Here is a 14,326-nt window from a genome sequence, read left to right on the forward strand (position 1 = left end):
AGCATAGATAAACACGTTTAACTGTAAACATCGCAACACGAGGTGCCTGAGCAACTTGACCACCGGTGGAGACGCCGCCGATACCTTGTTGATCACCTGCACCACCCTAAGTTATCCCCGTGAAAGCAAACTTTCAGATTCCGAAACGCTTCGCCCCACAGTTCCACCGCCAGCACCACCGGAAACCGCTCCAGAAGTAACATGTTTTTAAGCAAGCCTGCCGCCTTCCACGACTCAGGCCAGGGCCTCGCACTCCAGCGCCCTTGGAAAAAAGCACCAAAGCCAGCCGCCCCTGCTGCATCCGTGTACAGCTCCAGGTCAAAATTACTAACCGGGCCCGACATCCACAGCGCCCTGCCGTTGAAGTTAGCCAGGAACATGTGCCATGTCGCCAAATCCTCCCTATGTGCCTTCAACAGTTGCACATAGTGCTTGGGCGAGGAGGCCCCCGCGGTGCTGGCCGACAGCCGTCGGCAAAACACCCTCCCCCATCGGCAGGATGCGACACGCAAAATTCAACTTACCCAACAGCGATTGCAATGGTCGAAGCTGAACCTTGCGCAACCCCAACATCCCACGAATCTCAGCCTGCAGCGCCCTCAACTTGTCCTCCGGCAGCCTACATTCCATCCTTACGAGTCCAAAACAATGCCCAAGAAGCTCAACACCGTACAAGGACCCTCCATTTTGTCCGGCGCCAGGGGAACTCCGAACTTCTCGGCAACGTGTTCCAACGTAGCCAGCAGCACCGCGCAGACCTCCGAAGCAGGCGGGCCCATGCAGAGGAAGTCGTCCAGGTAATGTATTACTGAATTCAGTCCCGCACCACCCACTCCAGGAAGGAACTAAATTGTTCGAACAGCGCACAAGATATGGAACACCCATAGGCAAACAACGATCGACATAGAATTCATCCTGCCACCGACAACCCAACAGCCGAAAGCTTTCGGGATGCACGGGAAGCAGGCGAAAAGCCGATTCAATATCAGTTTTTGCCATCAGAGCCCCTTTTCCATACTTCCTCACCCAGAAAACCGCAGCATCGAACGACGTATACGACACTGTGCAAACTGCTGGATCAGTGGCATCGTTCACCGATCCCCCTTTCGTATACGACAAGTGATGAATGAGCCTGAATTTGTTGGGCTCCTTTTTGGGCACCACACCCAAAGGCGACACCACCAAATCCGGAATGGGCGCGACAGAAAAGGGGCCCCCCCATGCGCCCCAATGACACCTCCTTTTTTAACTTGTCCGATACCACCCCGGCGTGTTGAAATACCGACCGCAAATTGCGTGCGACGGGGGGCGCTGCCCCCAGCTGCGCCAGAATCCTAAAACCCTCCCCAAAACCCCGGGCCAGCAACTGTAAGGCTACCTGATCCGGGTACCTAGCGAGGAAAGGCCGCATCTTTTCCACTTTTCCCCCTTTCAAGCAGCATCGCCGGGCTTGCCTTTTCCGTGCTTAAAGCAGCGGGACAAGGGGTGCCCCCCCCACCACATCCCGAGCACTCATGCTTGTACTTGCATGACCCTCCAAACTTGCAGGAGCCCTCATTGAACTGCCAGCACACCCCTTTTTTTCTTGTGGCCGATGTCCTTATGATTCCACCTCAAGGGCGGGCGAATGGCCCTCCGCTGACGAAATTGTTCGTCATAGCGCAACCATGACGTTCCCCCGTAGACTCTGTAGGCCTCTCCCATGGCGTCAAGGTAGCAAAACAGTGCCGAGCAGTGTTCCGGGTTCCGTTCCCCTATCACACTAGCCAAAATGGCGAATGCCTGCAACCAATTCGTAAATGTCCGAGGAATGAGCCTGTAACGCCTCTTCTCCTCGTCCTCCTTCTTGTGGTCACCCCCCACCCCACCCGCTCAAAATGTTGAACCAGCTCCTTCAAGCCCGCCAAAAATCCCTGCAAACCCGCATCCGGCACCGCGCGATCTGGCACCGGCGCGACCGGCGTGACTGTCGCGCCTCCACTTGGCCGCCCCTTGCGCGCCCGCCCCACCCCCACCCCTCCCCCAACAGTACCATGTAAAGCAGACAAAGTAAGTGTGGACTCACCGCGTTGCCTGGAAGGAGTCCCACCAGCCGAAGGTCCCGAGTCCACCACCGCCGGCAGCGCCTGCTGCCCCTCGTCCTCCGATTGCGACAACTCCCCCTCCGAGCGACCTTCAACCAGCTCCGCCTCACTTGCCGACTGCCCTCCAGTGGATGCGTCACTGGATGCCGGGGATCCACGGACCGACCGATTCCTCTGCAGCGCACCATATCCGCTCAATGACTTCCGCAACGACTTGCCGCCCCCTGGCACAGTGGCTCCAGGCCACTGCCCAATGCCACCCCACTATCAGCCTCAGCCCGGCGACCACCGTAAGGGGGCACCTGCCGTCCATCCATCCCAGAGGCGCCACCTGCCGCATGTCCCTGTAGCCCAGCAGCCATCCCCTCGAGTGCCTCCGATGTAAGCCCCGCCCCTGCCGCCGCCATGCCTGGAGCAGGGGCCTCCCGCACAGTCCGTGGTCCCCCAGCCCTCACAGTCAGATTCCCAGCATGGCAAGCCCCCCCCCACCGCCCTGCCAGAGCCAGAAGGCCGCTTGTGGGAGCCCCCCCGCCGAAGGCCCCGCCGCTCGCTTCGCGGGCGGGCCTGAAGGGGTCTGTGAGCCCAGCCACGAGCGCCGCTATTCCCAGGGAGGGGGGAGAGAGGGGGGTCCGGGGAGAAGCGATCCGGCGGCCGCGAGCGCCGAGCTCGCGCCGTCACCCGCCCGGACCGCTCGGCCGTTGGTGTGGACTCCCCCAGCACCGCTGCTAATCTAGCTTCGAGCCATCCAGGGCTCCTCTACCGCCACCATGCTGCCTCCAAGCTCGCTCCAGATCAGCAGACTGAGGAGGGGAGGAGTCGCCCCTTCCGCACATTAACTCTGCTCCTCCCCTCCAGTCCTGTGACTGTACCGCCCTCTCTAGATTCCTGAACGTCCCCGTGTTAACCCTGTCATGCCGCCCTGCGCCTATGTTGTCTCTTCTCTGCTCCGGGCTTTCTATCAGGTTCTACAGCATGCACATGTGCAAGGTAGTGCAGAATGAGTAGACTTATGACCAGTGTGCTTTTGCTGTTTCATTAGCCTATCAGTGGGCTGGGAGTGTGTTTTTGACCAAGTTACTCTGCTGCAGTAAAGGCCAAGAACCTGGCTGTGCTGTCGATCAAGAGTTCCCGCATATATTTTAACCAACGTATTTGGACTCTTGCTTGGCATTTAGAGTTAGAAACTCTGTAACTACAAATAATAAACTCATCACTGTAAAAGTGGTTTATAATACTGTACTTGCTATTTTACTGCTATATCACTAATATGTCCCTGAGCTATTGTATACAGTATATTATAAAGGCCCATAGTTCTACCTTCATTTTATCAATAAATTGCACTGTTTACTATATTCGGCCGAGCCATGCTTTCACATGCAAAATCCCTTGTTTAGATGGGTTTAATACATGTAAAAAAAATGGCAGAAAAATTAGGCAAGGTAGGAGACACGAGTCATGGCCTTAATTATGGTCAAGGCAATATTTACTAAAGGAGATGACACTAACTGAAATGTGGGTGCTAATAAAGTTTCAAAGTACTGATTCTGTAATTCAGACACAAATTTCCACTTCCTCTTTTAAAATGCATTTTGTGTGTACAGGTTTCTGGAAAAATAAGTTTGACCCCAGAAAAACTTCTGAAGATACATTTTATGCAAATGATGAGGAGAGCATGCTTGTGGATATGATGCAGGCAAATAAGTATCCTTTGAGTTACTTTACATATGAAAAGTTAGATAGCCAGGTAAGTTTGCGTATATTGGTTCTTTACTGGAATATACTGGCCACTGGATGAAGGGGTATCAGAATTGGATCCAAATACTGTTCAGACCAAATGTGACCAAATATGATTTATTGCCTTATAAGAGCCATACACACTGTTGACAGATGCAAATTACAGAACCTTTGGCAGAAACATCAGCATAAAAAAATGTGGGTAGTGTCTCGTATTTGCACAAAAGTTTTGAGCATTTGCTTTTTAGTCTTTTTTTCCAAAACCTTCCCCTCTGCTCATTTTTCACTATAATCTTTGTACTTGAAAAATGCTAAATGCTCTTAAATACCTTGTTTAGGTGCTTTTATGTGCGAAAGTATTTTTTCTGCCCAAAAACTCTGCCACTAAAAAGATCACTTGTAATATGGGTTTGTTTTTGTTTTTTTTGCCTGAAAACGCTGCTCTGCAAATATGCCTGTAAATAGCCAAATGTGCATGGGCAAGTAGGCTAACATAAAGTTGCTTATACAGGTTGAAGAAAAATAATTCCAAAAGCTTGTATAAGCAGATTTATTTTTATTTTTTGCCCAGTGTTTAGAAGGCCTAGGTGTTATCCAGGTCATGGCTATTCAGTTTTAGTGAAGCTGAGACTTCTGCCATCCAATTTTTATTTATATTCTGCTTTTCCTTTAATTTGCTTTGTACAGCAAGAGCATATATTTGCAGTTGCATTGGCTTGGCATTCACAAAATATGGCACTGCAGCGCACCACTGTACATTACATGCTTTACTGCAGTACAGTCTTTAAATAGGCTCTCAAACTAGTCAGGTCCAATGCGATGCTTCTAATGGCTTAAACATGTTGCATTAAAATGGCTGTTCATTTGAATAGACTTTCTATTGCCCCAGAGTGGACCTAAAATCATAGCTGCTACAATTTTATGTGTCACAGTACAGAGCAATACAGGTAAGTTGGGGTGCCATCCAAAATGAATCAACTTTGAATTAAAAATGAATGGCACCATGGTGCACCAGTCCATGTAACATGCATTGCCATGTGTAGTGGTAATGCAGCATCATGGTCTAAATCAGGGGTCTCAAACTGGTGGCCCTCCAGCTGTTGCAAAACTACAAGTCCCATAAAGGCATTGCAAGGCTGACAGTTACAAGCATGACACCCACAGGCAGAGGCATGATGGGACTTGTAGTTTTGCAACAGCTGGAGGGCTGCCAGTTTGAGACCCCTGGTCTAAATGGTTCTAAATTGTGAAAGTCAAAACAAAAGTGAATTAATGCAGAGATAAATGAGGAGAAAACTTTTTTTTTTCTTTCTATTTTCATTTCTTACCTATTGCTGATTTGATGAAAATAGAAAACTGACTTACAAGATTATTTAAGTGAATATAAACCTGCATCTTTTTTTTTTTTAAATACAGACTTTTACCTGGTACAGTAGAGGATGTCAAGTCATCTGTGCCCAGTCTTGCCACAACAAATTAATCCAGCTCTGAGCAATTCTCTTGTGTTTTTTTTTATTTTTATTTTTTTATTTTTTTGTAAGATTAAAAAAAACACACAGATGAGTTTGTGTCAAAACTCCCCCCACTGCTGTGACTGACATCAAATTTCTTTATCTCTTGAACGACATGAGAGCAGAAAGTGTGTTTACGAATCCAGCTTCACATTTCCCCCCGTTCTTCCAGGATTAGCTGATCCACACCTCCGCATGATTGGGCATGCTGAAGTCATGTGCTGCCTTTCCTGAGTTTTGACTGGATGTTACTCAAAACTCAGAAATAGGAGTAGGCGTAGGAGACTGTAGAGGTGGGCAGGGAGTCTTGTGACATCACGACTCAGCCCACCGAGCTCCGGCAAAGAAACCCACCCACAGATTAGAGTTTTGTGGGCTCCTACAACTGAAGGGGGTGAGATTTGCAACGTAGGGATATATGCAGGAGGCTTGCATATATACAATAAGACTGTGGCATTAGTTTATACTGGGTGAGTAGTGGGTTTACATCCACTTTACTGTTGTATATGGGAAACTGGGAATGTTGGATGACCTCTTCTTCTATTTTTTTTTTTTTTTCTTCTACAAGGTGGCCAAGCTGCCTTTTAAAGGAAACATGAGTTTTGTCATAGTGATGCCTCATCAGATGGAGTGGAATGTCTCAAATATTCTGGATAAGCTGAATAAGAGTGAACTTTACAGTCGTTTGCACAGGGAGAAACCAACTACATTGAAAGTGCCAAAGTTGAATCTGAACTTTAAACTGGAACTTACAAATGCTCTATCTAGTCTCGGTAAGTATGTTAGACAGGACTGTGCTGTGCGGAAGAGCTGTGTAAATCTCAGGACTGACTGCATTAATTTGGCTTGTAAAACTGTGTGTATGTATAAGTATGAATGTGTGCATGTATATTTTTTTTCATTGGTGTATTTAGCTGTTTACCTGGGGTTCGGCTATAATGCCCAACTATCTGCTGTCCTTTGAACACCCATATGGCGGGAAAAGTTTGAACCACTCTCAAGCTTTTATTGCTGATATATAATATGGCAGGGAATAGGGATGCACCGATTTGCATTTTTTTTGTTTTGTTTTTTAAGAGTACCAATACATTTGATTTTTATTTAATTAAAAAAAAAATTAAATTAAATTTACTTGCCGGTACCAATTACTGATATGTATTTCCTAGGAAGAGTAGGTAGAGGGGTGTTTTGGGAGTTGGGTTGAGTTAGGTGAGGCTAGGGTTGGGGGGGAGTAGGAGAGTAAGTGGGGGCTGGGTGGGGGGCAGCTACAAGGGACTCTGAGAACACAAAGCACAGAGAGCAGCACCACCTAAGTGTAGTATTACCATAATTTAATGTATAAAATTTAAGAAATACTCTCTCACAAGGCTAAAAACAACCCCCCACCCCCATCCTCGTGCCAATTAACCATTTCTTCCTGCCTCTGGTATCTTGCCAGTCCCTTGTTGTTCCACCCATAATATGGTGTCAGCCCCTCCTTAGATTCCTTCCCCTGGTATGGTGCCAGTCCACTGCTGCCCTTCTGTCCTTGATGCATTACCAGTCACTCCCTCCTGTGTCACTTGTACCAAGCCAATCACCCTCCTTCTCCCCACGTCCTGCACCTGGTATAGTAAAAGTTCCCTCCATACTGAGACTAGTATGATGCCAATTCTCCCCCACCTTTTTTGCCCCTGGTACAATACCCCCTCCCCGTTATGGTGAAAATCGCCTCCTATCTGTGGTACAATGGCAGCCCCCATCACCTGGTTCAATGTCAGTCCTTCTGGTATAGTGGCCGCCCCTCCAACCCATCCTGCCCCTGGTATAGTACCAGTCACCTCCTACGCCTGTTATAATGGCATAGTCCTACCCCCTAGTGTAGTGACAGTCCTCTTGCCTCTTGGTAGGGCGATGGCTCCCTTCCCATATATCCCAAGTATGGTCCCACCCCCTAGTACAGTGCCAGTCCCCCCTCCTGCCTCTGTTTGGATCTCTTTTCACCCCCTTTCTCTGGTCGAGTGTCCATCACATGGAAGGGAATTCCACATCCTTGCCGCTATTGCAGTATAGCACCCTCTACGTAGTGTAAGGTTAAACCTCTTTTCTTCTAATTTTAATGAGTGGCCACGTGTTTTGTTAGACTCCCTTCCTTTTAAAAATGTAAAGTTTTATCCCTATTGTGGAGCCAGTAGTACGGGATTTATAAATTGAAATCATATCCCCTCTCAAGTGCCTCTTCTCCAGAGAGAATACATTCAGTACTCACAACCTTTCCTTATAACTAATATCCTCCAGACCCTTTATTAGCTTAGTTACACTTCTTTGTACTCTCTCCATTTCCAGTACATCCTTCCTGAGGACTGGTGGTCAGAACGGACAGCATACTCCAGGTGCGGCCGGACCAGAGTCTTGTAGAATGAGAGAATTATTGTTTTATCTCTGGAGTTGAGCCCCTTTTTAATGCATGCCAATATTCTGTTTACTTTGTTAGCAGCAGCTTGGCATTGCATGCCATTACTGATCACATCATCTACTAGGACCCCCAGGTCCTTTTCCATCCTAGATTCCCGCAGAGATTTTCCCCCTCCAGTATATAGATTGCATTCATAATTTTTGCCACCCAAATGCATTAGTTTACTTTTGTCTACATTAAACCTCATTTGCCATGTAGTTGCCCACCCCTTTAATTTGTTCAGATCTTTTTGCAAGGTTTCCACATCCTGCAGAGAAGTTATTGCCCTGCTTAGCTTTGTATCGTCCGGAAATACAGAGATTTAACTACAGTATTTAACCCATCCTCCAGGTCGTTTATGAACAAAATAAATGGGATTGGTCCCTAAACCCTGGGGGACCTCACTACCCACCTCTGACCATTCCAAGTACTCCCCATTTATCACCACCCTCTGAACTTGCCTTGTAGCCAGTTTTCAATCCATGTACTCGCCCTATGGTCCATGCCAATGGACCTTATTTTGTGCAGTAAATGTTTATGGGGAACTGTGTCAAACGCTTTTTCAAAATCCAGATATGCCACATCTACGGGCCTTCCTTTATCTAGATGGCAACTCACCTCCTCATAGAAGGTTAATTGGTTTGGTTCTTCCTGAATCCATGATGATTACTGCTGATACCATTTTCACTACTAAAATCTTGTATATAGACCCTTATCCACTCCACTTGCATACTATTGATGTTAGGCTAACTGGTCTGTAATTCCCAGGGATGCATCTTGGCCCTTTTTTAAAATATTGGTGCTACATTGGCTTTTCTCCAATCACCTGGTGCCATTCCAGTCAGTAGACTGTCAGTAAAAATTAGGAACAATGGTCTGGCAATTACTTGATTGAGTTCCCTAAGTACACTCAGATGCAGGCCATCTGGTCCTGGTGATTTATTATAATTATTAATTAATTATTAAGCAGGAGGAGGATTGTGTCACCATGGAGGTGGAGCCTGGCACTCAGTAGCAGTCTTCAAGGCATCGTATTCAGTCCCCAGAAACCCATGGACTTGTACATGGCTGGGAGGAGGTGGCTACAGATCATGTCGTCCTTAATGATCCAGAGGACTCCGGACCAAATGCCTCAGCAAACCTATGCTGCATGGCTTCCCTGATCCTCCAAAGCCTGTGAAAGGACCCTCGGATTTGTGGTATCAAGGGGAGTGATCAGTACTCTCTAGCAACCCTTCTTGATCCACGTTACAAGGGTAAGGTTGCGGAACTTATCCAGCCTTCGCAGAGGGAGCAGAGGATGAAACCTCTACGGGAGGCCTTGCAGAAAGGTTTTGCAATGCGTTTCCAGAGCCTGGGAGGTTACAATTTCCTGGTCCTCCTGGACAACTTATTGCTGAGGCTTCGGTCAGTCACAGAAGGAGCGGTGGAGAAGGTGGGTGTCTGACCGATGCATTCAAACAATTTTTTAGTCTGCAGCCCCAAGGTCTGATCGGTTCCAGCAACCATCGCCAGCATCTGATTTACATGGTGTAGAAATACCTTGGGGCAAGATCAGACTTGGAGACTTTTCCAACTGAAAATCCACTGGGTTACTGGGTCTGGAGGATGGATCACTGGCCAGAGCTAGCACAGTATGCAATTGAGCTACTGGCCTGTCCTGCATCCAGTGTTCTATCTGAATCAGGGGCGTATCCAGAGTCTAATCTCGGGAGGGGCACTGCTATAAAATATGTTTTTTGGGGGGCAATTTAGATGGGAAATGGCTGGTATTTGCGCTTCAATCATTATGGCACCATGGTTGTTATGGTGTCAGGATGATTGAAGCGCATTATTTCTATTAATACATTGTAATATAAAATTAAATGGTTCAACTCACCATAATGCAGAATCAGTGGGAGCCCTGAGGATGTCACTTGCCATGTCGCCTGCCACCAAATGTGGATTGTCACTTGCCACGTCACTTGTCACCAAATGCGGATTGTTACTTGCCACGTCACCTGCCACACATTGCGGATTGCCACTTGCAACGTAGCCTGCCACACATTGCGGATTGTCACTTGCCACGTCACCTGCCACACATTGCGGATTGTCACTTGCCACGTCGCCTGCCACCAGATGCGGATTGCCACATAGCCTGCCACACATTGCGGATTGCCACTTGCCACGTCACCTGCCACAAATTGCGGATTGTCACTTGCCACGTTGCCTGACCCACATTGCGGATTGCCACTTGCCACGTCACCTGCCACACATTGGGGATTGTCACTTGCCACGTCACCTGCCACACATTGCGGATTGTCACTTGCCACGTTGCCTGCCACACATTGCGGATTGCCACTTGCCACGTCACCTGCCACACATTGCGGATTGTCACTTGCCACGTTGCCTGCCACACATTGCGGATTGCCACTTGCCACATAGCCTGCCACACATTGCGGATTGTCACTTGCCACGTCACCTGCCACACATTGCGGATTGTCACTTGCCACGTCACCTGCCACACATTGCGGATTTTCACTTGCCACATAGTCTGCCACACATTGTGGATTGCCACTTGCCACATAGTCTGCCACACATTGCGGATTGTCACTTGCCACGTCACCTGCCACACATTGCGGATTGTCACCTGCCACACATTGCGGATTGTCACTTGCCACGTCACCTGCCACACATTGCGGATTGTCACTTGCCACACATTGCGGATTGCCACTTGCCACGTAGTCTGCCACACATTGTGGATTGCCACTTGCCACGCAGTCTGCCACACATTGCGGATTGTCACTTGCCACGTCACCTGCCACACATTGCGGATTGTCACTTGCCACGTTACCTGCCACACATTGCGGATTGTCACTTGCCACGTCACCTGCCACACATTGCGGATTGCCACTTGCCACGTAGTCTGCCACACATTGTGGATTGCCACTTGCCACGTAGTCTGCCACACATTGCGGATTGCCACTTGCCACGTAGCCTGCCACACATTGCAGATTGTCACCTACTGTGTCACTTTTCTGCTAAGGTGGTCTTTTGTTGGGTCCCAGAGTGAAGATAGGCAGCAGAGAGATGATGTAATCTCTCTGCTGCACACAGCTTCCTACACAGTGAGGGCGGAACTGGAGGGATGCAGGGCAGTGAGAGATGATGTCATCTCCCTGCTCCCCTGCCTGCTGGCTTCCTGATTGGCCAGCAGCCCTCCTAAGCCGCCCAGCTGCCCCCCCCCCCCACCCGTCCACTCAGCGCGGGTACCCGTGGAACCCACCGCGATTGCACCCGCGGAACCGGCCGCGATTGGAACCGGTCCGCGGAACCGGCCGCGATTGGACCTGCGGAACCGGCCCGCGGGTACCCGCGGAACCGGCCGCGATTGGACCCGCGGAACCGGCCGTGCTGTCATCAGCTGGCGGTATTCTCGGAAGGGGCAATTGACCCATTGCCCCCCCCCTGGTTCCGCCCCTGATCTGAATGCACATTCAGTGCTGCTGGAGGCTTTCTAACAGATCAGAGTGCGCCTGTCCACAGACTCGGTTGATCTGCTCCTTAACGCTGAAGATTATAAATGTAGCTTACACACTAGGCTAAACGCTGCTAAATGCCAGCAAAAAGTGCTAAAACATTAGCATTTTTTGTTTAGCTTTTCTAAGTTTATATTGTTCTAGTGTACATGAAGCCTAAATGATTTCAATGAGCCAAGGATAAGGATGGGAGCTCAAACACTAGAAGTACATGAGTCGCGCCCCCCCCCCCCCTCCTTCATAGTAGGCCAGTGTGTTAAAGAAGCTTTTACATTTAGCTGAGAGGGGGTTAGATGCCCAACATATCCTGTACTTGCAGTAGTAATGTGTGATCTGCTAGTTCTGACTGGACTGATCCTCCTACATAATTTTGTTAGGATACCTGAAACAGACTTGTTTATTTGCCAACCTGTTGCTGGGGTTAGAAGTACTATTAGCAAGTTGATTCGCTTGGGATGTGGCATCCGGACAGATCAGATATAACCTAATTTATTGTTGCTTTCACATACTGTATATTCAAAGGTTGTTTTATTTACAAAGTTCCACCATCAGAGCAAAAGCAGATCCTAAGCTTTTTGCACATTAGACTAGACATTACACTTCTACTAGTATATTCTGGTGTGTGTGTGTGTGTGTGTGTGTGTGTGTGTGTGTGTGTGTGTGTGTTTTATATGTATGTCTACATATATAGACCTATAGTATATTTGTAAGTGAAAGTAATGTGCATTTATGATGCCATAGTTTGTGAATCCTGTTTTATCAGTTTTCCCTCTTTTGCTTTGTAGGACTTGAACAGCTGTTCAGAAAACCAGATTTGGGGAAGATCTCAGATGATAAGTTGGTTGTGTCCAGCGTAGAACATCAGTCTACATTGGAACTCAATGAGGAAGGCGTGGAGGCTGCTGCTGCCACGGCAGTTGTGACATCTCGCTCTCTGTCATCCTTCACTGTCAACCGACCATTCCTATTCCTTCTGATTGATGACAACACTGGCTTGGTCCTGTTTTGTGGATATGTTCGTGACCCCAAACCTTCCTCTCCTAGAAAGAAAAAAGTCCATAGTGTCAACCCTGAAACCAAGTTCTTACCAAAGGGTTTTATGCCAAAATAGGATGTTTTGGTTCTTGGAAGGAGCTTCAGCAATCCATGTAGGGATGTTTGATGTTGTCACTAATGCATTCTGCATATGGAACATTTGGAAGGCGTGTATCGGTCTGTAATGACAACCAGCCCCTCCCCTTTTTTTTTTTTTTTTTTTTTAAGAACACAGGAGCTTCAGTTTTATCTGAAAATCTAGAAATGTGGACAATCCTTTACAGTTGTGTACCCACGTGTTCTTTGTGTCTGTATAAATGGTTATTTTCATGCAGATGCAACATTTTTCAGACAATACTGATATTTATCCGTTTGTGTATGCTGCTTATGTCCATTGTTGCATATTAAATTTTCATGAACATTCTCCTGGGCCTTTTAGTCCTTTCTAACGCTAACCAACAAAGACCTGTTTCAGGTGCCACCAAAAAATGTGGCAACACAGGCAACAATGACCCTGTCAGATGTTCTAACTGTTCTTCTTGCACCCTGGTGTTGGGCTTTAATTGGAAATAATAACAAATCTCATTTTTGCAATGTGGGTAGGAGAATAAAGATCTGATATTGGACAAGACTCAAACTTGTGCTTAAACGTATGTACTCCTTTTTAACCAGTTCCCGTCTGGCCTATAGTCAAATGATGGCCCGGGTGGGGCCTTCGTCATTCTGGGTGGAGGTAACATGTCATCCTCCTGGAATGCACCTCACACGTGCCCTACGGGCTGCACTCTGGTGCGATCCTTCACCGGCTATGTATGAGCCAGTGCCACGTGATCACTGTGACCAATCACAGCAGATCATATGACTATATTTGTATTGTCCTGGCATTTTCGGGCTTCAAGAAATGAGGTTGTCAGTACATCAGGTATGGTCAATTTTATATATATTTCTCTAGCTATAGATGTCTCTATCTATCGCTATATCATAATTTGTGGACACTCTAACGTTCCTACAGACTAAATAATATACACGGATTTGGGTTATTTCATCAAAGAAATGTAGCAGAATACAGTTTGGCCTAAAGTTTATGAAGCGAGATTATTTGAAAAAATGTATAACGGATGAGGAAAAACCTGTGTGTGTGTTTATTTTAATTTCTTTTCATAATTCTCTGTCTAATTTATTTGGCAAAATATAGAAACCCCAATGGTGATTAAATACCACCAAAGCTCTATTTTGTGTGGGAAAAAAGTAAAAAATTCATATTGGTACAGTGTCTCGTGACTGCACAATTGTCATTCAGAGTGCCCTGTAAAGAAGTGGTTAAGAGCACGATTTACCATAATACTTTCACATTTTAGGGCTCTTTCACACAAAGTTTTAAGTGTTAAGTTTTAAGGCAGCCTAAAAGTGCATTAACTCACCTATAGCATTAATGACCATTTAGGATGTGTTGTACAGGCGTTTTATGTTGCGTCAGGCAACACTTCTGAAATGGCCTGTGTGTTGTCCTCCCCCCTTTTTTTTTTTTTTTTTTTTTTTTTTCCCTCACCCCCCCAGGCTAAAATTGGAAATGATCACTTTTGAAGATCTGCAACTGCACCCTAAACACACTGTAAATGCTATAGGCGTTTAAGGAGAAGTTGTGGTGAATTTTCAGCAGAAGTTAATGGAGGTAGTTGCAAAGCGTCAATGCCTGCCAAACTCAAAACTCTGGTCTACGTGTTTTTGCCTCACCCCAATGCCCATCAACTCCCCATTGTAACAATTCTGTGTGGCATTTGGGAAGCATTAAAATCATAACCCAACCTATTTTCAGCGCCTATGTAAAAGAGCCTTTAAAAAAAAATGTACCTAGTATTAATTTGAATTTAATTCACATTTTACTTGCATTATGTTTTCATAATCCTAACTTACATATACAGTGCAGTACCCCTCCCCCCCGTCCAGTAGCTACCTTTATATCAGACAATTCAACAATCATCTCTTGTTAATATGATGCAAAAACGAATG

The 14,326-nt window shown here is 46.9% G+C and overlaps 1 protein-coding gene across 1 annotated transcript in view; it reads left to right on the top strand.

Moving 5' to 3' along the window:
- Nucleotides 1-12,740, top strand: part of SERPINF2 (serpin family F member 2) — a 101,101-nt gene extending 88,361 nt beyond the window's left edge. The window contains exons 6-8 of the mRNA XM_077480570.1: nt 3,686-3,828; nt 5,898-6,102; nt 12,067-12,740. Of these exons, the coding sequence (XP_077336696.1) occupies nt 3,686-3,828; nt 5,898-6,102; nt 12,067-12,392 (674 nt within the window). The 3' untranslated portion in view covers nt 12,393-12,740. The remainder of the gene's footprint in view (nt 1-3,685; nt 3,829-5,897; nt 6,103-12,066) is intronic.
- The last annotated feature ends 1,586 nt before the right edge of the window (nt 12,741-14,326 follow it).

Source organism: Lithobates pipiens, unplaced genomic scaffold, assembly GCF_037356315.1.
Source record: "Lithobates pipiens isolate NorthernLeopardFrog02 unplaced genomic scaffold, aLitPip1_a1.2 Scaffold_16, whole genome shotgun sequence".
Classification (NCBI taxonomy): Eukaryota; Metazoa; Chordata; class Amphibia; order Anura; family Ranidae; genus Lithobates; species Lithobates pipiens.